General features: G+C 34.9%; 1 protein-coding gene and 1 long non-coding RNA gene across 2 annotated transcripts in view; one reads left to right on the top strand and one right to left on the bottom strand.

Annotated features, from left to right (window-relative positions):
• Positions 1–25,659, top strand: part of LOC123658722 (sine oculis-binding protein homolog) — a 59,548-nt gene that overhangs the window by 22,149 nt on the left and 11,740 nt on the right. The window contains exon 2 of the mRNA XM_045594068.1: positions 19,696–19,825. Within this exon, the coding sequence (XP_045450024.1) occupies positions 19,696–19,825 (130 nt within the window). The remainder of the gene's footprint in view (positions 1–19,695; positions 19,826–25,659) is intronic.
• LOC123658724 lies at positions 5,620–24,129 on the bottom strand. Its single transcript, XR_006743922.1, has 3 exons — positions 23,455–24,129; positions 19,262–19,269; positions 5,620–5,630 (listed from the first exon to the last, which is right to left on the bottom strand). It is a non-coding gene; the product is annotated as an uncharacterized LOC123658724 (long non-coding RNA).

The raw sequence follows: 25,659 nt of genomic DNA, 5'->3' as shown, positions 1-25,659 counted from the left end.
GTTTGCAAATATAAATCTGTAATTGTATTTAATTAATTGAAGAACGTCCTATTTCTTACCGTTCAAGTCCATTCGTAACTTATGTTCGTGATAAATTTTATACACAATCGATGAAACCGGCGGCAAAGTCGCTTCCCGCTCTCTGTATGCTTAGATCATTAAAACTACGCAACGGACTTTGATGCGGTTTTCTTTAGTAAATAGTGTTATTCCAGAGGAAGGTTTTCATATATATGAATGATACATGCATAAAATAGTAGAGGGATACTGATAGTTTTTGTAACCGTGCGAATTACTAGCGATCCGCCCGGTCGCTAGTAATTACATAAGACTGACATTTTTGTTGACAAATACAAAAACCGACTTTCATATTCGACTGCCATAGTATACCTACTCCTATTCTTACTTTTAGTCATAGTAAATATTATTAAAAAAAAAAACTAAATATAAACATCCTTGAGATGTAGGTCAAATTGTATCAATCAAAAATGATTTACCAAAATCAAGTCATTAATTGGCGACGATATGAGTATAGTGTAACACGAAAATACAAACCGTTTGAAGTTTCTTATTTCTTTTAGTATGAAACAAAACAAAAATTATTGTTTATTGCAGTATTATTGTTAAGTAACATTTTCTGAGAATATAGTGCGAACGTTTGTCTTTACACAAATATTTTGAGTAAAATTCAGGACAAACTTGTTTTCAATCAAAAAATATTCCACTCATAGTTTCCGGCAAAAAATTATATTACTATATTTTTTAACTATGATCTTAAATAAGACAAGAGCGGGGCTGGTTGTAACAATTTTTCATGTATTTGACTATGAGAGCTTATTCGTTTGGTATTTACGATACGCAACAGAACTGATCGAATAAGCTACTATTCAACTGTCGATTTTGGTCAAACCTGTAATGAATTGTTGTAGAAACGGCTTAGAAAAAAAAAAGTGACGAGTGCTACAACTTACCCTAACAGGGTAAATTGAAACAGGAGGAATTGAAAACCGTTTTTATAATTTTCACAGAACTATTTAGCATTACATGTTCTAGACATGCTAAATCTGACTTAGACTTTTAAGTTTTAATCTTAATTTATTTGACTCTCGTGAACAAGACATTCGCAGATAATGTTGAAATATCGAGTACCGCAAAATGAAAAAAGAAATACCATAAATATTTCGTTTTTAAATAATTTTAGAAATAAAAATAACTATGTTATTTTAAAATCTTATAGTCTTAATTTGGTGGGAAAGTATCGAAAAAGTTACTAAAATAAGTTCTTTCTAAATAACACCCATAATCTTCCCAAAAAAGTCTTGTCCTTTGGTTTTACTAAAGAATGATCACCAGCTTAGAGTATCAGGCGTTCTCAGTGGTTGGTCAGTCTTCAGTGGTGGCGGGGTGTTACCTATACACCAACCAACCAACCACCACCAACACAAGCATTAAGTTGCTTACTTTAGGAACAGATGACCGCGTGTGTATGTTGTAAATAAATTTAAAAAAACCAATCTGTGTTCGACATAGCCGACTTACGGAGATTTCTCACTTCTTGTTTTTTTCATATACCTATATCGTGATACATAACACAAATTAAAATATTTTGTAGCCTTTCATCCAGCGGTTTTATTTTCCTAGCTCTCAACTGAAGCGAATCGATAATTATGTTTATTGTCAAAATAAAAAACGACTTCAAATTACATCGATAAGTATAATACAATACTTATTGTTAGAAATAATTCAAAGCTACGTCATACGTCAGATCTCGCTCAAATTTGGAAATGGAACAAAAAGCAAGCTCCCAGCTTTGGAATAAATCAACTCAGTAAAATATTATAGTAACCAAGCAACACATAAAAAATACAGTGGAATCGACAACGTCCTCCTTTTTTTAAGTCAATCAAAAAATGAAAATCAATATTCAATACACATCACTTATGTTCTTAGTATAAAAAATTATACGTTTTTTGTTTTCATTTTTCGATTGTCCCTACGTATAATATCGAAATTGAAAAAAGGCACTTTACATTTTTTACGCTGAATGATTTGTTAAGCATCGGTATTGAGTATAAGCTCATGAAAAATGTGATTTTATGTATATTTTATAGCATTTTCTTCTTTTTTTTCTTTGAAAATACACATAAAAAGTAGTTTTTTCATGCAATAAAAAATAGAAAATTTTCAGTTTCGGACAGTCGTTTTAATCGTAAATTTATTAATTAAAAGAGAGAGAAAGAGAGACCCACGGGAAGAGAGGGGGTGGCTAAATTCTTTAGTGCCGTAGCCACGCAGCACGTGGGTGTCGTAAGAGGCGACAAAGGGATAACAAGGTTCCACAACCACCTTGGAACTTAAAAAGCCGACCGATGGCGGGATAACCATCCAACTGCTGGCTTTGAAATACACAGGCCGAAGATGGGCAGCAGCGTCTTCGGTGCGACAAAGCCAGTACTGCGGTCACCAACCCGCCTGCCCAGCGTGGTGACTATGGGCAAAACACATGAGTTCACGTTATTTTTGGCGTAAACTTGTGGAGGCCTATGTCCAGCAGTGGACTGTTCAGGCTGTAATGATGATGATGATGATGAAAGAGAGACAGAAATATACTACACAATTACACATATTGTATTTTATCTGAATTGAGACAGAAATTTGACTTTTTTCCAAATTGTGACCTGATTGTGACCTGAAAGTTTGCAGCAATTTGGTAGTAATATGAAAACAAGTCAAAGTCGAATAGTTACATGACTACGACCAAGTTGCTATATTCAGAATAACGATTCGTTTTGCTCACGAACCGCCAAATTTCGAATAAGACATGATCTAAATTCATAATATACTTATGTTGACTTTTAACAGACGATAGTCGTCACATGTATGTGAGTCAAAAATCAGAAAAAAATAAGAAATTTTCTTATGTCAAGTAGACTACTGTAAGTTTTGTCATCAGTTCCTTTAAAAAAAAAAAAAGAAACTGTCAACCATTAGGTATCGCAACTTAAAACAACATACCTTTATCATTTAATCTTAAACCTACACTATTATGCGGAACATTTTCTTTACGAAATAGAAAAAGTGGTGTAAGAGCAAAGACATAGCCTTAAAACAATTTTATGTCCTAGTTTTTCCGAAGTCATTGGTTATCCAATACGACCAGTCACGATCTTTCATCGCGAGGCTAATTAAAAAGTTCAAACCTAACATTCTAAAACGTACAAGTCTTTATAATTTCCAGTGTAAACTAACTCTACGTAGGTCGAGTGTCGGTTGCTCCGCTCCTAAATTTACCTTGCTACCGCCATTAAAAGCATTTATGTAGGATCAGGTATCACAATATCGACGCAGCTCAGCTAGTGTTACGACCGCGGTTTGTTTGTGTGTTGTGACAAACTTTATGTGAGATGTCTACCTACTTTTATACATATCATTTATTTTATTACTTGACTGACTTTACACATAATAGTACAAAAAATAAATAAAAAGTAGGAAAATGGACTGAGAGCTTGCAAAGGTGATCTTATCGCTTTAAGCAATCCAGACAGGCCCAGGTAAGAGAAAATTATTGATAATAAAGTGCGGGATTATTATTTTATTTATTTAATACTTTATTGTGCTCTTTAGAAGCAGATAAAAAAATATACAGACTTAACAGAGTGCAAGGGCGGTTTTACCGTCTCGTTACTGATAAAGATTTACAGATAAAATCCCTCTCTGTAAAACATAATCTGTAATTTGTAATATTTAAATAACCGCTTATTACTAAATGCATATGGATACACGGTACATATACCAAAATAACATTTTTTATCATTTTTGTCTGTCTGTCTGCTTTTTCCGGCTAATCTCTGAAACGGCTCAACTGATTTTAACGAGACTTTCGACTTCGACGAGTAAATAAGCTACTTTTATTTTATAAATTTATTTATCTTATAACTCTGCGAACTGAACAATAACTTTTTTATTAAATTCCACGCAAACGAAGTCGCGGGCACAGCTTCTTATGTAATAAATATCTTTGGTTGATTTATGCAATAAATAGTTAACATTAGTCATTAAAGTTTGAAGCTATTGTAGTTTGGGTGTGTATGTGTTTTTACGGACTTAAGGATATTTGTCATCTACCTATTCTAGAATAAAGACTGAAAACATTCAATGCAACACTTATTTCTCACTTCAAATTTATGGTTATTCATTTTTTTTTATACCACTAGGTCGACAAACAAGCGTACGGCTCACCTGATGGTAAGAGATTACCGTAGCTTATAGACGCCTGCAACACCAGAAGCATCGCAAGCGCGTTGCCGACCCAATTCCCAATTCCCCCCAGGAGCTCGGGTCACCTTACTCACCAACAGGAACACAATACTGCTTGAAAACAGTATTATTTAGCTGTGATCTTCTGTAAGGTCGAGGTACTACCCCAGTCGGGCTGCTCCATATTTTGAGCAGGGAATTCCTGCTGTGCCCTACCTCAGTTGAAATTTTTCAGTTGAATTCATTCACAATACACACTTTTAACTACATTGAATAAGTTCACTAATCACTTATACGCCGCTTATCCAGTAGCAACGCTAGCCGCACAATAAAAAATAATAACTGCGTCTTCACTTATAAATTATCATATTTATAGGAGCCGGCAATACATGACAAAGATGACGACTGACAAACACAAAAATTGTATTAACTATTCGGAAGACGGTGTCTCCATCTTTATGCTCTTTCGGTACTTCAACAAATAATAATCACAGCAAGAACGATACAATCTTATAAAATTTTATTAGAAGCATAAATTTAAATGATAACAGTATTTATTGTGTAACTACCCTGCAAAACAGATAACAAAGATAGCGACTGACTAATTTATATATATAAAATTGAATGTTTGCATGTCTTTTATAGAATCGTAAACTATGCATTTGTCATGATCATGATGATGATGTCATGTCATGATCTTCAGCAAAGTGTTTTGCATGAGCCTATAAAGGTTTATGAGTTGGTACGACCACAAAAATAAAAAATAAACAGCGTAGAAACGCGCGCAGGGTACAGCTTGTCGTAAATGAATATTAACCATTCGGAAGATGGTGTCACCATCTCTGTACTGTTCTGGTATTAAAGGTATAAACAATATAAGTACTTAATATCGACACAAAATCCAATATTTTAATAATTGTCGAAATTACAAATTTAAATGCTAACACTATTGTTATGAATTCGGTCCTAGTATGCAGTAAAAAAAATATTAATATATCAATAATGCATTATTATTTTTATCTGATCTTGGTAGTAGTGTGTCTCTGTATTATTAGCTTTTTTTTTTGTATTTTTGAATGAGATTTGTTCTTATATACAAAACATTAAGACTCACGATTAAATACATTTTAGTTTGAATTTGTGATATGAGATATTGAGTTTGTCGTATACTACAAGATATATAATATACTTACTTCTAAACATAAGTCTAAACGAATGTGTAAAACTTAAGATAAAACGTAATCGACAAACTAAAACTTTTGGAAATCTTCCATCAACTGAGGTAGGGCACAGCAGGAATTTCCTGTTCAAAATTTGGAGCAGCCCGACTGGGGTAGTACCTCGACCTTACAGAAGATCACAGCAAAATAATACTGTTTTCAAGCAGTATTGTGTTCCTGTTGGTGAGTAAGGTGACCAGACCTCCTAGGGGGATTGGGGATTGGGTCGGCAACGCGCTTGTAATGCTTCTGTTGTTGCAGGCTTCTATAAGCTACGGTAATCGCTTACCATCAGGTGAGCCGTACGCTTGTTTGCCGACCTAGTGGCATAAAAAAAAATCAAATAGCTACAACTAGAAGTAATATAGGCTGAAATCATGTTGTTCAATTTTAATCAAATATTCCAAATTTAACGGTTCGTAAACAAAACGAATAGTTATTTGAATATAAGAACAGGCTTAAGTTATCTTTTCGGACACGATTTTTGGCGTTACCTTTTGTGACGACAACTGGCCGCCCTTTTGTCGTAGATGTAATCCCTAATCTGACAATTTAAGCTGATTACCTGCTAATATGGGTAGGTCCTTTGTTTACAAATTAAAAACTATGTAATCGACATCTTATGGTAAGGAGTACCGATATTAATATAATCTATATGTTTCTATTAATGGCTGTGTCGGTCAGGGTTCGCCAAACCGATTCATAAAGGTAAACGTTTGAAACGGTTACCGTATGAATCGGTTACCGATTGAAAAGGTTACCGTTTTATTTCGGTTCCAAAACCGTAATAAAACGGTTACCGATTAAACTGTAATACCGAAATATAACGTTATGTATTTCGGTTTTAAATGATTCGGAGAAGTAACAGAGGGTGACAAAATCTGTGAGCCATCGTTTGAAATGAAGAATCTGTAATGTTCCTTTGCTTTTATTGATAATGCTTGGTTTTTCATAAGATTGGCTTCTTTAACTATGAAAGTAATTAAGTTTTTTGTTTTGAATTATTCGTTATATGCAATGTAAACATTAACGAAAAAGAAATGAAAACTTGCTCGCGCCACGCCCGGGGCCTGTCGTCTATCACAAATAAATAAGTTTTAAGAGGAAAGGGTACCGGGTCTTTCTCCATACAAACGTAGTCGACTGTTTTCTCCCTGGATAATGACACTAGATCAAATATTTTTGTGACATAGAACTCTTTGCTGCCATGACCATGCCCCTATGTTTTGATTTTTTTCATATTCTTATTATCATAGGAATTAGGAGACTTCAAAAACTCGAAATATTGCATAATTTTTTGTACATTTTCAGACACTCATTAAAAAAAATATATGCATATTTTCAAAAAAATGAAAACATAGGGGCATAGCCGAAGTCTTCTTTTATTTTCTAAAAAAAAATTTTTTAAAAAATTGCCATGTTTTGAGGAGAAAACAGTCGACTACGAAACACTGTTTTGGTCAAAAATTATATACCTAAAACGGTCTGAGCTGCAGTTGTCCCTTTCTTGCTTTTTGGGGGATAGGTCTGGGGGAGGGAAGGGTCAAAGCAATACGTATATACGCCAGCGAAGTGATGCCTCATAGTCGACAATTATATCGATACACTAGTGATGTTATTTTTAGTCGATATTTTCTAAAATTCGTATTAACAGAATTAAATAATTTCTTTTTTCATAACTACAATGAAACCGTATTTGTATATACGGTTTTTATTGTAACACTGTGCAAACCTGGGCTAACGAAGGGTTTCGCTAACAAATAACAATGATAATTATGGTAAATAACTGTGTTGTTTGTTTTTGGTATCAAATGAAAGGGCTCAATACAAGGATTTCAAAAAAGTATATTATGATTATTATTACCGTAATACTAATAAAAAATACAATAAGAAAGTTTAAAAAATTAGGACTGCTCTTTCCCATGCCTGTGCCAAGCAAGCTGCGAGCCGCGCTTCTTCCTCGCCTCCTAGGCGAAAAACAACTTCGGGGTTTACTCTTTCCAATATATTTTTTTATCAATTTCGGAATACTCTGTAAAAAGCTATGCATGGTCAAACATAAATAAATATAGGGACGTAGCGACTTTAGACCCTCCTCTGTTTTTTTTCATCGGTAAAAAATTGCTTAGCTGTTATCTTGACATTACTGAGGAGCAGATTATTAAATTTGGTCGAATCTATGTACCTATGCGATTCGTATTTGGACTTCGCAAATAGAATCATATTTCTGAATTGCGTAAAAAACTCAAGTGGCCCCACTAGCGTAGCATTCCTTGGAACCCCGGGAACCTTGGGGCCCTGTATCAAAATTAGTGGGGGGGCAGGCAAATGATGGGTAAAGATTTCTCACAAAAAATGCTTTGCTTTGAATTAAAATAAATATTTATTGATTATAAGTTATAACTTCCTCCTAGAATAGACAATAGTGAGTGTAGTCTGCTGTAGCTGTTCCTGTTCCATCGAAATCCTTAGGTAATTTTTTATCAGTTTTAGTTTTGAAAAACATCAAGTTGGAAAATTGGATGCAAGGCTATTGAATTTTATCAGTAATAATTCCATGAGTTCTTTAATGGAATGAATGTTTTGAATTTCGGATTTTAAGCTAATTTAAAGAGCTTGTAGTTCCAAGCTGGAGAGTTATTAGCCTTGATCTGCAGCAATAGATGCGGGGGATCGTTCGCTTCAGCCTGTGAGGCCAATACTATTAGTGAATTCCTATGAATCTTCCGCATCTATATGGGGGATTCACAGGCGCATAACCTGAAGAAGAGATTCAATGCCTCCAGGTCTTACAGGTAGTAAATCGCTAGGGCAAAGTTCAAACACAGCAGAATTGGCGAGAGACTATTGGGCTTTCCAAATGGAACCCATGCCTTTTGTTTTTTACAAAAGCTGTCGAAGGTAACTTTTTTTAGTCTAAACTTCCATCATTGCGCGAACCTGAAGGCTCTCTGGCATATTATGCGAAAAAGTAAGCGAAATTCTTTGCACTCTTTTTGCGTCGAATTCAACTCTTGACGATGAGGGAAAAGCACCACCGAGCATTCCACGGTGCGAACACGCGATGCGTAATGTGCTCTATGAGCAGTGTCGTTTGTCGTGTTCTGCATTCTTTCGATGTCAAGAAGTCTAGTGGTGCTAATTGTATCCACCAGTGGTTTGCAACCAATGTGCGAGCTTCGTGCGCAATGTTTCCACGTACATTCAAAGTGTGGAATGACCTTGCTAAAATTTGGGGGTTTTAAAGCGTCTAGTGTCTACATCTTTTCTCTAGAGGCCATGGGCGACGGTAGCCGTTATAAATCAGATGGCTTCGTCTGCTTGTGGGCCCCATTCTTATATAAAAAAGATTAATTGATTGTTCATAATGATCAACTGAATCCCGAAATAAACGATACAGAATGTTATCAACAATTGGGCGCACGCTTGACTCGGATAAAAGGGGACTGCTTTTCAGACTTCAGTCATTTCTGAAGTTAAAACTCTATAGGTATGTATGACAGTTTTTTTATTCTTTTTTCCAGGAAGCACAAGATTAAGTGACATTGTGGATAACATTTTACTAATTTTTGCTTACACACCTTAGGGGCCCTGTAAATAGAGGGCCCCGTATCATTGATACGGCTGATACGGCAGTAGTTACGCCCTGAGTGGCACCCAATTTCCTACTTCGGGAATACGTATATTCTCAACTTACTTTACTCTATTCTTTTTAATCCTGTTGTACCTGCTTATCTAAAACGACGATTTAAATTTCTTAGTGATTCCAATGAACGCAGTTTTCGTTCTGAGGAAAGCTTACTTCTTGAATTTCCCTCTCACTCCTCTTTCGTTTATACTAAATCTTTCACTGTTCAAGCTTGTCGACTTAGGAATTCTATAGACGTGTAAAATCGGTTTCTATTTTTAACCGACTTCCAAAAAAGGAGGAAGCTCTCAATTTAACTGTATTTTTTATGTATGTTACTTCAGAACTTTTGACTGAGTGGACCGATTTCTACAATTTTTATTTTAATCGGAAGGTGGTGTGTGTCATTTGGTCTCACTTGAGTTTATTTGAGATCTAACAACAACTTTTCGAGTAATATAAATAATACGTTTTTACTTGACTATTTTCGTCGACCTACGTTGTATTATACCGCATAACTTTTTACTAGGTGTACCGATTTTGATGATTTTAAATTTAATCGAAAGCTGATGTTTATCGTGTAGTCATATTTAAATTTCATCGAGATCTGATAACAAGTTTTTGAGTAATCTTTAACAACGCGTATTTACTTAACTATATTGTCGTCTCACTTTGTTGTATTACATGACGATGTAATTGAAGTCGGCTTTTTTTCCTTTGCGTACAAGTCGAACTCGGTCCACCCACTCAAAAGTTCTGAAGTAACATATATACAAAAAAAAAGAAAAATACAGTCGAATTAAGAACCTCCTCCTTTTTTGGAAGTCGGTTAAAAATCAATCTGATACGTATTATTATTTTCTGTTGGTGTTCAATAAAGTGTATTGTTATGTTATGTCATGTTAATCAACCACTCTTTAAAAAAATTCAATCGATTACGTAATTTGCCTAACTAAAAAAATATAAATAAAATAATAATTGAAAAAGTCGCCTTCATGATTTTTGTAAGTGTACAGTACATAATGTTTGAAATTGGTGTGATTTATTTAGCTATCTTTGTGTAATTATTGAATTTTTATCTTGTTCCAGCTTTTTCAATTGACTTTCTCATAGTTGTTCTTCACGCAGGCGGCTTTTCTTGTTTTTTTTTTTTATTTATAATATTATTTTTAACCATTGTTATATCGCCGCAATTATATGTTAATTAATATATATAACCTATACCTATGTATTAATAACTGCGACAAACATGAGACATTACAAACTATATAGGTACTAAGGCAAACATTTTATACTGTGTATGTACTACATTACATATATATACTATACTTACACTTATACTATGTACTACATGTATACACTATAATTATGTATGTATTTCATTACCCATTCTTACACACACCTCAACCATGTAATTACATACCTAATTCATAAATAAAGTACCTAGGTATTTCGATAATTACCCACAAAAATATAGACATGTATCAAGTCACAAAGAGTATCCAAGTCAAAATAATAAAACATAATATTATGTAGTTTACGAAATTCAATAATAGTAAGCCTAGTCACAGCAATACGATGCAGAACAAATTCAATAAAACAAACCAAATTCAGAAAAATAGCACTATGCGCTATATGTACTCGTAGTCAATCACAAACGAAAGATGCGAATACTAAAATATCGTCAACAATTAATAGCTGAATAGCCGGCGCACGCACACTAACAACACGACAGTCACACATAGAAAAAACGGGGCGGAGATGGCGCGGGGCGCGGTAGCGGCATGCAGCGCGACAGAAACATTTTATTCAAATACCTATTTTTGAAAAGTCTCTTCGGTACCCTTTCCTCTTAAGTAAAATCACGCAACACACGGGAGCGAATGAGATAGAGATATGGTGTACGTTCGGACCGCAATCCGAGCTAGCGCAGCGCAGCTAGAAGAACGGGAATTGCCCGCTTAAACTTACGACGCAAAAGTTATGCCTACTACCGGTTTATTTCGATACTGTATTACCGATATGATTCGGTTACCGAATGATTCTCTTACCGTTATTTTGATTCGATAAATACCGTTTTATAAAGGTAAATAACCCATACCGGAATATCCCTGGTGTCGGTTAGTTTCTGGAAAATCGGATTTGTTTACGGAGTTGTTTTGGACGATAAAACTTTACGTTTTTATAATTATTACTAATTATTTGGAATTAAAAATATAAATATCCATAACACATACACACACACGGTCGTCTGTTCCTATGTAATATGTATGTAATGTAATGTGTAGGTAATCAACTTTATGCTTGTGTTATAGGTAACATCCGACTGATATGGCTACAAGTTTTTTTTTCGGTAAATACTCGTATATATTAATATCGACACCGAGTTGGCGCAACGGTTACAGCCATGGATTGTACCTGTTGCGCTGGCGGTTGTGGGTTCGATCCCCGCACATGACAAACATTTGTATTGGCCATACAGGTGTTTGCCGTGGTCTGGGTGTTTGTGCAGTCCTTGTGGGGTCTCCCCACCGTGCCTCGGAGAGCACGTTAAGCCGTCGGTCCCGGTTGTTATCATGTACACCTGATAGCGATCGTTACTCATAGTAGGGAATATATCCGCCAACCCGCATTGGAGCAGCGTGGTGGATTAAGCTCTAATCCTTCTCCTACATGGGGAAAGAGGCCTATGCCTAGTAGTGGGATATTACAGGCTGAAGCGTATATATTAATATTTCTTATACATAAATAAATACATATATCACACCCGGACTCGAGGCGGGGAATCGAACCCCCCACCCCCGTAGCAAAAAGCACATCGTAGCAAAAGGTTCACTGCAAACTGCGCCAATGTCTATAGTCGGACATAAAACTTTAAGCGTGAGCTTTTATCTCATTAAATCTTAGATAGATGGAAATTTGAATTATGAACAAGACCAAATGTACATCAACGTGATAGTTTTTTTTTTACATTGTAGATGGTCTTAAATGTAAAAGATTATTTTTGTGGTTTGAAAAAAAAATTGCAATCAGTAAACTATTACCTAACACACGGGTATTATTTTTCCTTAGAAACAGACTACCGTCTATGTTACACCGATATTACAGATCAGCATCTAACCTTCATTAATAGGGTAAATAGAAACGCAGTGTCACAAATTACAAGAGGAAAATGTCTCATGTGTCGTGTGTACATCGAGTTGGATTTCCTGGGCACGTGTCAAATGAGTACGAAAACTGTTGCCAAACGAAAATGTTAAGAATATGGTAAGCTGAAATAGCTTTTACGTAATTACACAAAACTAGGGAAACGTCAGACTTCATATTTATATTTTACTAGCTGCAGGCTTCAGTTTTACCTGAATAACTACCGATTACGTGGGAAGATAAAAGCTACCTATGGGTTTTTTATTACTTCAGCTATCTGCGTACCTACTATGTTTCATTGTTGGCTTAGTAGTTTTTGCGTGAAAAAGTAACAAATATATTTATTTATATTTTATTTTTATATACATATGTATATACACATATTTTATTTCACCAGTAACAATGCCATTAAACCCTTATTGGGTTTGACTTGGCATATTTACATTCGAAGTTCTAAATTTTAAAACTTACAATAATAAAAGAAATATATTAAAATATTTGTGTGTGTTACAATCTATAAGTCAGTATATAAGTCACAGTTGTTCTTAATATTAAGTAAAGACAAATTATATATAATTATATTTTAAAGGTATAGATAATATTCTTATTTAATTTATGACAATGGACATATTTGCCGCGATAGTAAGACAATTCCTTCCTGTTTTGCACGAGTATTTGATATAAAATCGTATCTGAAGATATGGTCAAATGTAGTGAATAAAAATATCGTGTATCAAATGTCTTAATCCTCATCCAAAATGGCGAATACTTATCAATTAGGTTTCAATCATAAAATAGGTGTGGTGTGGGTATCAAACATTAAAAAAAAATGATTCCCTTAATTTACATCTAAGTTTTAACATTAAAAATTATACATCTGATAGGTAAACACAAATATACTGCGTAAGTTACGGCTATAATTAAAGCTGTAACGGGTATCCGCTATCGAATATTTGTTGTTCGTAGCTCGAGGCCGTATGTAGCAAACCTTGAATTTGAAATATGAATTTTCAAGTATCCAATAATACCTTAATTAATACGCGGATGCATGTATTTTGTCTGCGGTACCTAAATATTTCGGCCGAGTAATATTTGTTTTGATTTAGGGTTATATAGATAATGTAATATTGTACAGTTTTGATATTTAATATTGTTATGAAAACTTCTTTGTGTTTACGCATGACGTTAGTGTAACATTAGTGCTCTTTTTAGTAAAATATATATTAAAAAAAAAAACATTTAAACGGTCCCAAAAGGTATGTCCAGTAGGGTGAATAGAGAGATTCGGTGTTGTACTATTGTATTATTATCGAATTGTGCTTCTTATTAGCCGTATTATTTAATTATGCCTAAAGTCATTTATAGAATGGAATATTCATAAACTTCATAAATTACGGATTCCTTATGAAAACTTAATAAATATTTCTATCATTTCTAGTCTCATTTTCACAACATAAGAACGTCATGATAATTCGTAAAATTCGTGTAAGTGATTTTATACGCTATTTTATTTGGTTCATAGTTTCATATTTAGATAAATATAAATGTCATTGCGTTAGCGAATTGTAAATAAAAATAGAAACTAAACTATTTCTACTTATCTTTATTTTGTATAAAATTTATGGAAAGCGCATTGACAGTAATTGAAAAATGTCGGAGTAAAATTTATAGATTTTTTTTTTTGATTAATGGTCGATCGATTTTTTTAATTATTTGTAACTATCGGAAACAATTTTGTTATCACCTGGATAGTTAAAAGACTACAAAAAAGTGCATATGTTAGCTCTGACGCACGATCGGAGTTTACTCCTTTTCTGTAATCTCTCTTTCTGAAGTATCATCAAAAGAGTCTAAGTAAAGGAGCCCCAATTACACCGGACATTGTTTGAAAGATAATCGCCTGATGTCGGACACCAACACCTTGTATTAATTATACATCATCGCATGTCAAAGCAAAGGATAATGAACGCCCTTTAAGACGCGACACGAGATCATAGCGTGTGTGACATATAATATTGTTATTCGTGTATCTTAATATGTTATAACATATACATATTACTGTCTGCAAAATATACATAATAGTACGCTACTATGATATACTAATCATACCTATATCAGTGACCTGCTCAGCCTTCGGAAGGATAGTATATAACGATTAAAGATCATAAGCGTACGGGTTATCAATTACCGTAGCTTATATCTCAAGCGTTTTGGCGACCCTATCCCAGTCCCCTCCAGGTCAACTTACTCACCACAGGAACATAGAACTTGATAGCAGTATTATTTAGCTGTCATCTTCTGTAAGTTCGAGGTACTTGACCAGTCCGGGTGCTCCAGATTTTGAGCAGGATATTTCTTGCTGTACCCTATTTTACCTTTATGCCGTATGGTGTCAGCCGAGTAGAATAGCACCATTCCCTTTTTTCCCGTGGGGTTCGTAAAAGACGGCCGAGGGATAAACCTCCATTTGAAACCCGGAATGGGGTATCCGTCAAGCATTCGTGGCAAAGCTCTGAAATGCGAAAGGCTCCTGCAGCTGAACTGGCTCCACACGTATCGATTCGTCGTTCCTGTGGGCCTAGCCAGTGAGGTCGAGAGGGTGGCGCAGAGCTTAGGCATCTCTGCGTTTTCCTGAAGAGTGTCCTAGGCGAAACAGTGTCTGTCTGACACTGTCTAAATCGTCTGCAATAGACGGACCAAGGCCAATGATGACTCTACCTCAGTTATCATATAGATGATCATCATATCGACGCATAGATCATAGGGGCGCGTATTGGTAAAAAATGCTTGGGGTAATTAACGTATTTAAATTGATAACGATGAACGCTGTATATCTCTAAATATACTTCCAATTATCTCATTGTAGGAACAAGAATTTTTTTTTAAGAAATTGGAATAGGTATGTAATGCATGTAAACTATCCTTAAAAGTTATCCTGGAAAACAGGAATAATTCGGACTTATATTGTTTCTTTATGTCTCAAAAGCTAGACAGAATTTTCATCAAATTAAACCACTTCAGACATTTAGCTGCGACAGACAATTAAAAAAACAAATCTTTTTCGTTCCAATTTTCAAATAAAGAAGATATATAAGGCAATTAAAAAACAAATAAATTATCATTTCAAAACAATAACAGCTTACGCTACATCACTAAAAATAAAATAAAAAAATCCCATTTTACATATTCTTAAACAACGATTTTTTAAAACGAACAGTCGCGTTTGACCTCTTTATCGTTGTATTTTATTGCCTGTGATCAAGTTAATAAATTCTCAAACATATATAAGATACGTTGAAAAAAAAAAAAGGAACGTAATTTAAGAAATATCTGTGCCGCTATAAAAAGATGTAACGTTTTGTAAAAGTATTGTTATTGCTTGAAATTGTAATGCGTGAAAAAAAAGTTGAGAATTATAATATCCTAACACAAACGTGTAATTATAAAACTAGAAATTTAATTAGTTTTTTGAACCAGTTATAGTAGGGATTAACCGAACTAATTGTATTTTTTTAAATTTATTATTTAAACTCATGTTACATTAATAAAACACAATAACGCACTCCAAAAATCGTATAAACAAAAACCATTTTTCTTTTGATTTTTTAATTTTTTCTTTATTAAACGAGTTTAGCGTCTGATATATTAACGTAGATAAGATAATTTACATAACACTAAAAAAAAAAAATAACCTTCCGATGGGATTAAATTATATGATACTAGCTGACCCAGCAAACGTTGTTTTGCCGTATATCATAATAACCCACTTAGTCCCCCCCCCCCACAACTTAGGGGTATGAAAAATAGATGTTCGATTGTCAGACCTACCCGATATGCACACAAAATTTCATGAGAATCGGTCAAGCCGTTTCGGAGGAGTTTAACTACAAACACCGCGACACGAGAATTTTATATATTAGATTGTTGGGCCAATGAATTGGACCATTACGTGAAATTATTCTTTCATCAAAAGTTTTATTTGAGTAAATCAAATGTTGCGCGCGCTGTGTGGCATGTGGCTCCGTCCTGTTGGAACCACATATCAGCAAGAGTAATGTCAGCTAATGGAGGCACGAATAATTTTTAAACATGTCCGTATACCGTTCACCATTAATAATAACATTCTGACCATCATCGTTTTTGGAGGCATATGGACTGGTTGATTTGGATCTTCTTCAATGTTTTCCGTTACAGCGGTTATAGCTTCTTCAGTGTATACTGTACTCACATCTCATAGGATACACATTATCAATAAGAGTACCTAAACGTGGTTCGAAAAACAATCCATTATTATTCGAATTTGCCGTTCTAAGGAAGCTAAGCCTAAAGGAAGATTATGTACGCCATAAAATAGACGAAGGGCATAAGTTTGACGAACAGAACCATTATTTTGATAAAAATTTCAACAAATTCAAAATCAAGCGTTGCGTGTAAGTTTTATCCATAATGAAATGTCAAACCAAACAACCACAACAAATTAACATAATTTTTAACAAAAAAAAAACCGACTTCAAAAAGGAAACTAAAAAGTGAAAAATAAATTTACTTAGTACAAAGTAATTCGTATTTTGATTTAGTTAATCAGAAATGATTAAATAAATATTTTATAATTTTGAAGTTGGCACTTTTTAGTTTCCTGTTTGAAGTCGGTTTTTTTTTTTGTTAAAAATTATTTTATTTTACAATTTTTAGTGATGGGTAGACCTAACAAGGATGCTTTTTCTCTTGTGTAGGGGGTCCGGAAACATATACAATACACAAGCACAAACACCCAGACAATGACAAACATCTATATGGCCAATACAAATGTCTGTCGTGCGCGGAGATTGAACCCGCTAACGCCAGCGCAACAGCCGGTGCTGTGACCGCTGCGCTAACGCGTCGACATACTATGAGTAAAGTTCGCTATCAGGTGTACGTAATAACAACCGGGACTGACAGCCTAGCGTGTTCTCCGAGGCTAGGTTGGGAGAACCACAAGGATTAACAACTAGACCGAAAATAAATATTTGTATAAACATAAATATCCACTCCGAGCGGGAATAGAACCCGTGACTGTCGGTGTTTAGGCGCCGCCGACACGGCACATGCACCATTATATCAAAGCGGTCGTCAAACAGCAAAAGGTAACTGTTGTAAATTGTTGAGAAATTCCCTCGAGTGTTTATGGGCTCCATCATCAAACCTGGTCCTGCGACACAGATGATCACACAGCAGGTAATTGCTATAAATCGTTGAAAAGTTCCCTCGACTATCTTTCGTCTTCATCATCAGACTGTAATGGCACTTGTAACTCATATAGGTGCAAAGTTCTCATCAATAGAAACGAATTAAGTTCAAAAAGAAGGTAATTGCTGTAAATTGTTGATGAGTTCCCTCGACTATCTTTCTTCTCCATCATCAGATCGACTCCAGACCTTTATTAAATAGTAGTGCTTTATAGTACTCAATGAAAACATGATTAAATTTACTAGTCACCCTTACGGTTTTTGAAAGTTTCCCTCGATTTCTCTGGGATCCCATCATCAGATCCTGGTTTCCTTATCATGGTACCAAACTATGAATATCTCCTTTCCAACAAAAAAAGAATTATCAAAATCGGTTCATAAACGAAGAAGTTACATTAAACATTTTTGAATATCATATCAAAAATTGACCGCTCCAGCGGGATTCGAACCCGCGTCTTCGACATACCGTGTCGACGCTCTAGCCAATTAAGCTATGGAACGATATACCCGCTAGAGCGAAACTCTTGATATGATGATTTTTACTTTCGGTTTAAGCGAACCGTGGCGCCGTCTATAGTGAGTTCTTTACAGAGACTCGTAACTATTCAAAGTTTTCATATTACAATGAAAATCTTTGACAGGAGACGACACCATGCTATTTTTAATATGTACGATTTTTATTTTTGTGTTACCCACAATTAGGAATTCTAAACATTTTTGAATATCATATCAAAAATTGACCGCTCCTAAAAAAGTTACATTAAACCGACCGACACCGAACATACATTAAAAAAAAAAAAAAAATATATATATATATATATATATACGGTCGAATTGAGTAACCTCCTCCTTTTTTTGAAGTCGGTTAAAAAAGCAACTATTTGCTGTTAAATGGGTTGTCAAATAAAAGCAGTGCTGCCAATTCAAAGTTGTGGGTTTCTGAAAAAACATTCATTATTTGGTACTCACAACACTAATCAATAATCTATTTTGATTGCCAAATTTTAATTTTGAACTTGGTGTTGCTGCCCTTTTTTCGTTATTCAAAAATTTTAATGTACATACACACACACACTCACACATACACACACACTTGGACCTTGGAGTAGCAGTGCTAAATTTTTTTTAAATGAGATTACTCCTCGCCTTATTGCCTCCACTGGTGACAAGAGGGCTGGTGCATTTTTTGCCCAGAGAATCGGCATAGCGATTCAACGGGGAAATTCTGCCAGCATTCTCGGCACAATTCCACGCGGACATGATTTGTACCAAAACTATCTGTAAATATTTAGTTCTTAAGTTGTGAATTGTAAATATGTAGATATAGTGTTAAAAAAATGTACATACATACATACATACATATAATCACGCCTCTTTCCCGTAGGGGTAGGCAGAGACCACTTTTTTCCACTTGCTACGATCCTTACATACTTCTTTCGCTTTATCCACTTTCATTATTCCCTTCATACATGCTCTTCGGATTAGGGTACTCTTGACCTGACCTTTTTTAAGACCATGATATCACCATATGTGTGTGTAATAAATTTTATTTCACACTAGTGTGAGGCTTACCATTAATAAGTATATTATTTATGACACACACAAAAATAATTCATGTTTAAAACATGACACGGTTGTATCTAATGGGATGTAAATTTACTATAAATAAGCGTAGCTTCACTTTGTGAGTTACGGTATCTTTTAATACTTAATCATGCCAGAGTCCTAAATAACCTTAGATACGCCCTAGAAAACTCTAGATATATGGAGATAAATTTTACACAGTTTACTATCACTAAGAACACAAGGCCTCGTCTCTTTTAGAAAACGTACGATTGTGTGGAATAGATTTCCATACAAAGAAAATCGCGATTCATTATCATCGATCCATTTAGAGATTGGTCTTGAAGTTTCGATGATCAGCCCGTCTAAATAAATACTTTAAATGGAATTCGATGGACACATTTCAATTTATATTTGTAACACTAATATCACACTATTATGTGAACTTTTTGAAGTGAACTTAATGAACTTCGTGCACTATTACACCATTCCCCCTCTCCTGGAAAAAGAGGCATGTGCCCAGCTGTCTGATGTTACAGGCTGAATCGTAATCGTAATAATCGTATTACCCCCATAACCCAGTTAGCAGGTTATGTAAAATCATTAAAAATTACACCATTGTCTCTGGTTAATAATCCATTTAATGTTTCAGGAGTTTGCAGAGACAGCCATGAACGAGCTACTAGGCTGGTACGGGTACGAGAGGTTAGAGTTACGGAGATGGGCCGCATCGAGAGCGAGGGATAGCGGCAGTCCTGAACAGACTGAACAAAAAAATAAAGGTAAATATTAAAGATATTTAGTCAAGATATTAGATAGATATATATATTTTTTAATTTAATAATTTACATCCACAGGCTCAAAATGCCCATGCCTTTTGCTAAACATTCATTATAATTATATTAATACCACAGGCGATTTTTCTTACAAACTACAGATCGACAGTCCTATGACTGCCTAGTAAAACTAGGACGTGGTCCGACTCTAGGAGGTGGTGGGTGACGGCTTAAAAAAAAAGATATTAGATATTAGTCAAGTCAACTTTACTACTATTCCGTAGATTTGATTCCAATTTTCGGTAAAAACAGCGAAAAATAAAAAAATAAAAAATAAATTGCTGATAAACACTTAAAAACTTCCTCAATCGAGAGCTAAGCATTTAAATTGTTTGATGAAAGTTTGAAGGTAACCATTATAACGAAGTTAGTGCTTAAGTACTTAAATTTTAAAAATTAAAAAAAGTATTATCAAAATATTGAAATGCCCAAATAATATTAGTGTTAATTAGATTTTATATTAAAATAATTATGTTTGATCATAATAAATCCTATTTCTATCATCGTATGTAAATGAACCCAATATCCATACCAATTTAATGCTATAAATTCTAAGAATTATTTCCTCTATGCAGCTTTCATTCTACGAAACGTGATTCCAAACGCACCCCGTTGTATTTTTACCGGGAAAAAAGGCGCCAAAATGCATTTCATGCGGGGCACCACAGATAATAATCTAATCTTATATTTTCTATCGTTTAATGAATTTGTTCTCAGAATACTGGCCAATACTATAATAGCTGAATATTACTATTATAATAACTATTATTTTGAGTTTGTACATTTACCTGAACTTCTTGTACATCATAATGTTAAATGGTAGGTTTACATAAAATATACATAGGTATACTAGCTGCCTGGACAGACTTCGTTCTGTCAAAAATAAATACTAAAAATTAATTGTTTTTTCTATTTTATTTTTTTTTGTACTAAAACCTTCTATGGGCAAAAATAAGTTAGCCCAATTGGTCGAGCCATTCTCGAATTATGCGTTGAGCAACATTATTTTATATATATATATATATAAAAGAATAGATAGAAGTTAGTAGGTATGGCTTTAAAGTCCGCTTTTGCTAACTACTTTCGTATAGATAGGCAAAAAAGAAAAAGGTGCGACTTCATTAACGAACATAAAGAAACGATATTACATATCTTTCGAATAAATTTGATTATTCAGATATTCATTATCCTGTAGATATTATATCGTTGTAATACGCGAACGTTATTTATGAATTTGATACTTCAAAGCGGGTTTACTATTCCTAATGAACGCTCGCGAAATTGTTCGCATATCGCGTACCGAATAACACATTATGTAAGGTATTTCGTACGAATAAATGTGGAACTTTGCGGTTTAAGCGCGATGATTAACAACGTGTAGGGTTACCTTTATATTATAGGATACAGATAAGAAATGTATTATGTTACTGTGTTTTTGAAGGCGTTTGGTTTTTAACCGACTTCCAAAAAAGGAGGAGGTTCTCAATTCGACTGTATTTTTTTTAATGTATAAATACCTCAGAACTTTTGACCGATTTCGACAAATTTTTTTTAATCGAAAGGTGGTGTGTGTCAATTGGTCCCATTTAAATTTATTTGAGATCTAACAACTACTTTTCGAGTTATATCTAATAATGCGTTTTTACTTGACGCTTTTTTCGTCTACCTACGTTATATTATATCGCATAACTTTCTACTGGATGTACCGATTTTGACAATTCTTATTTTGTTGGAAAGGGGATATCCTTAGTTTGGTACCATGATAAGGAAACTAGGATCTGATAATGGGATCCCAGAGAAATCTCTGGAAACTCTCGAAAATCCGCAATAACTTTTTACTGGGTGTACCGATTTTGACTATTTTTTCGTCGATCTACGTTGTATTACTCGTCGATGAAATTAAAGTCGGTTTTTTCCCGTTTGTGAGCAAACACAATTATAAATAAAGTGTTTAGTTTCTAATCGTTATGAGTTTTCTTGACGTACCTACTAAAGAGAACTTACTATAGGTATGTTTATAACTTTATCTCGCATGATGAGGGATATTTTAAAACATGGTTTCGTTTATTATTTGAATTCTTTTTAGAAAATATCTTTGAAAGCATTTCAAGTAGGTACCTACACACGCACACTGCAGCCTATTGCAGTCCACTGCTGGACATAGGCTTCGACAAGTTCGCGCCAAAAATGGCGCGAACTCATGTGTTTTGCCCATAGTCACCACGCTGGGCAGGCGGGTTGGTGATCGCAGGGCTGGCTTTGTCGCACCGAAGACGCTGCTGCCCGTCTTCCGCCTGTGTATTTCAAAGCCAGTAGTTGGATGGTTATCCCGCCATCGGTCGGCTTTTTAAGTTCCAAGGTGGTAGCAGAACTGTGTTATCCCTTAGTCGCCTCTTACGACACCCACGGGAAGAGAGGGAGTGGCTATATTCTTTACTGCTGTAACCACACAGCAGTAAAGTATACAATCCACAACATATAAAAGCGTATTAGTAATCTTGAACAACAATCAAAATGTAAAGTATCATAATTTTAAGCTACTATATATAATACACATACTGTTTATTTAGTTTAAACTTGTTTATTACTAACTTTTTTGGTATTTAGAAGTGAAAGGTTATTACTTTTCGGTGTAAAAGTTATTTGAACTATACACGAGACCTAATTATTTTAATCTCAGTTGACAGCGCGTTGGCACTTATAGAACAACACTTGCAATGCTAATGTCATTGGCAAAGGTCATCTTTTAACGTCGTACTAATATCATATATAGCTAATATTACTGTGTTAATATATATTATATATATATATTTAAAAAAAATTAATTTATTAGATAAAAATAAATTACATGCACATATAAATATTGAAGTGTCAAATAAAGTTAAAAAGAAATCTCTTTCATTAAAGTAGGCTGTAAAACAAGTTTTGAAGCATCATTTTAAAAAATTATAATTGTATTATTCTTTTATAACATTATTTTTAATCAAAATGGAAACTACCGCCGATTCGGAATGTAGATTCTGCAGAAACAAAATTAGCAAGTATCTACGCAGTTACTTTTAAGAAAAATACTGTCAATTAATGTTCTTCGTGTCATCTCCATTCTACGTGATATTAGCGAAATCATCCGCGCTATTTAAATAATAGTCAAAGACATTAATAGACGCCGCGTTAGCGCAACGGTCACAGCACTGATTTGTGGTGCTAGTAGTTGCGGGTTCGATCCCCACACATGACAAACATTTGTATTGACCATACAGATGTTTGCCGTGATGGGTGTTTGTGCAGCCCTTGTGTGTCTCCCAACCGTGCCTCGGAGAGCACGTTAAGCCGTCGGTATCGGTTGTTATCCTGTACACCTAATACCGATCATTACTCATAGTAGGGAATACTATATTCGCCAACCTGAATTGAAGTAGCGTGGTGCGTTTAGCTCTGATCCTTCTCTTACATGGGGAAACAGGTCGATGCCCGGCAGTGGGATATTAGAAAGAAAGGTTTTTTTTTTTATTGTTCACAATAATAAAACCTAAACAATACAATTACGGTTTACACACAGATATTACGAACAATACATATTGTATGTTACACCTGAATTGCTGCTGCTGATTATGGTAGATAAAAGATATAAAAATAAATGTTAAAATATAAATATATTTGCTAATATTTAATTGATATGAATGAGCTCACGAACGCGCTGTACGATGATGATATGTGAACGTGAACTGATGTATTTAGCTAATGAATCGTGCAACTAACGTAAACTGCTGATCGGGCGATATGTATGTGCGGCTGAACCGTACATGCTCCCGGGCGAGAAGATGAGTGAGGTATGGATGATGTGAGCTAAACTAAAACAAGGATGAAACCGACATAAAATCTTAAAGGCTAATTTACAAATGGACCCGACAATTTTTAGTTAGCGAGTACGTCTAAAATTACATTTTAATAAAACAGGCGAAGTGTTTTTATGAACCGATCGATTAGTCTGATTTGGAATGTCTTGACCGAGAACACTGACACTGTAATCACTTTGCTCTGCTTTTTCACTCACACTTATACACTTAAAATTTTTGGAACACACACAATGTACAGTAGTGTCCTGCTGATCACTGCTCGGAGGCGGGCGCGCGGCTCGAGCGCGTCTGCAGGTCGCGCGCACCCACGCGCCGCCCGCAACCGCCAGCCCTGCGGCCGCCAGGCAGTAGATGGCGACGTAGTGATGGACGTCATGATAGCTCAGGCTATTGGATTCATTTTCTAGGCTGTCCGAAGCCGACTTTAGCTGCTTTATATTGTTTTCGATGTTATCGATATCTTGTCCGAAACCGTCTGATATATTCATCGTGTGGATAGGGATGGATATATTGATGATGCTATTGACGGGTGCGATCTCTGGTGCAAAGATTACCGGCTCGATATTTAACTCATTAGTCATTATTTTATGAGGCGTTATCACTAGCGTATTTCCCCGAATGATGCAGTCGGTACCGAGAATTATAATATTAATACCCGTCACCTGTTCGACGGTAACCCGATCTCGACATATGAAACGAAAGGTACATTGCCCGCAACAATTAATTAGATATGTGTTTAACTTAGTAAGCTTTTTCCATGTAGTTTGACACGCGCTAGTTATGATTTCACAGCTGTTCGTTTGTTTACTTTTTATACAAAGGTTCTCGTCCGTCTGTCTTTCGTAGACGGGCGTTTGAATTTGGCAAAGATAATTTGATAAAATATTATCGTTATATTCTATACAGTTCTTAAAGTCATTCTCAGTTACCGGTATGAAGGTATCTTTCTTTAAATTTATTGCTATGTGATCAGATACTGGAAGAAGATTAACCATAGTACGTGATGAGTTAGCGATTTGGTGATAGAGAGGTATGGCATTGTAGATTTCGTAGTCGTCTCTACTTGTAAGAGGTATTTGGATCTCAAAAATGAAATATTGTTTCGTCATTCTAGCTTTGACCTTTAAAATCCTGTATAAGTTGGATAAATTATTTCGGAGATTATCTAACGGTAATGACAAATCCTTTGTTATCTGGCTGGATATGATACTTAGCTCGTTTTCCATCTGAATAGGTGACAAAAGATGCACATTAAAATGTTGAAGGTTAGTAATGGTATCTAGAAGAGTATCTTGAATATTACGCAAATTTGCCAGGACATTGTTAGCTATGATGCTGGACATGATGAAGTCATTAGTATTTTCTATGTCCGACATTTTAATCTTAATATCATATGACTCCTTTTCTAAGTTGTTAAGGTGTTGATTAAAAGTCTTGTACTGTCTTTCCATTGTGGATTCTATCCTTTTTAAAACGTTATTTTCCGCTTCTATAATCGATGTTTGATTTTTCCACAGCTGTGCTAGATGGTTTTGATTGATTCGAATTAAATTAATGTCTTTTTCATACTGAGACGCAAAACGCTCGTCTAAGACGCCGAACAATGTATTCGCGATGTAACCGACACCATTGACAAGGCCTCGGCGCTTGCGCTTACGATTATCAAAATGCTGACTTAGTAATATGCGGTCGTTGTACTTGAGCTCGTTGATTTCGTGGATCAGCTGTTGTAATATTATGTTACAATGTATACTTTTAGTCGAGTTTTTACATAAACTTTGCAAGTGATTAATATAATTGTTAAGTATCCTTGTGCCGTACAGATAAGGTTCCATATCGTAGTATGCCACTAACTTCCATTGATCTTGTATTACGCGCATATTTCCGATTTTTTCAAAATAGATATATTGGCTATCGCTCAAT

The sequence above is a fragment of the Melitaea cinxia genome, chromosome 12 (assembly GCF_905220565.1).
Source record: "Melitaea cinxia chromosome 12, ilMelCinx1.1, whole genome shotgun sequence".
Lineage (NCBI taxonomy): Eukaryota > Metazoa > Arthropoda > Insecta > Lepidoptera > Nymphalidae > Melitaea > Melitaea cinxia.
Note: the sequence above shows the minus strand (reverse complement) of the source record. Positions and strands in the feature narration are given on the sequence as shown.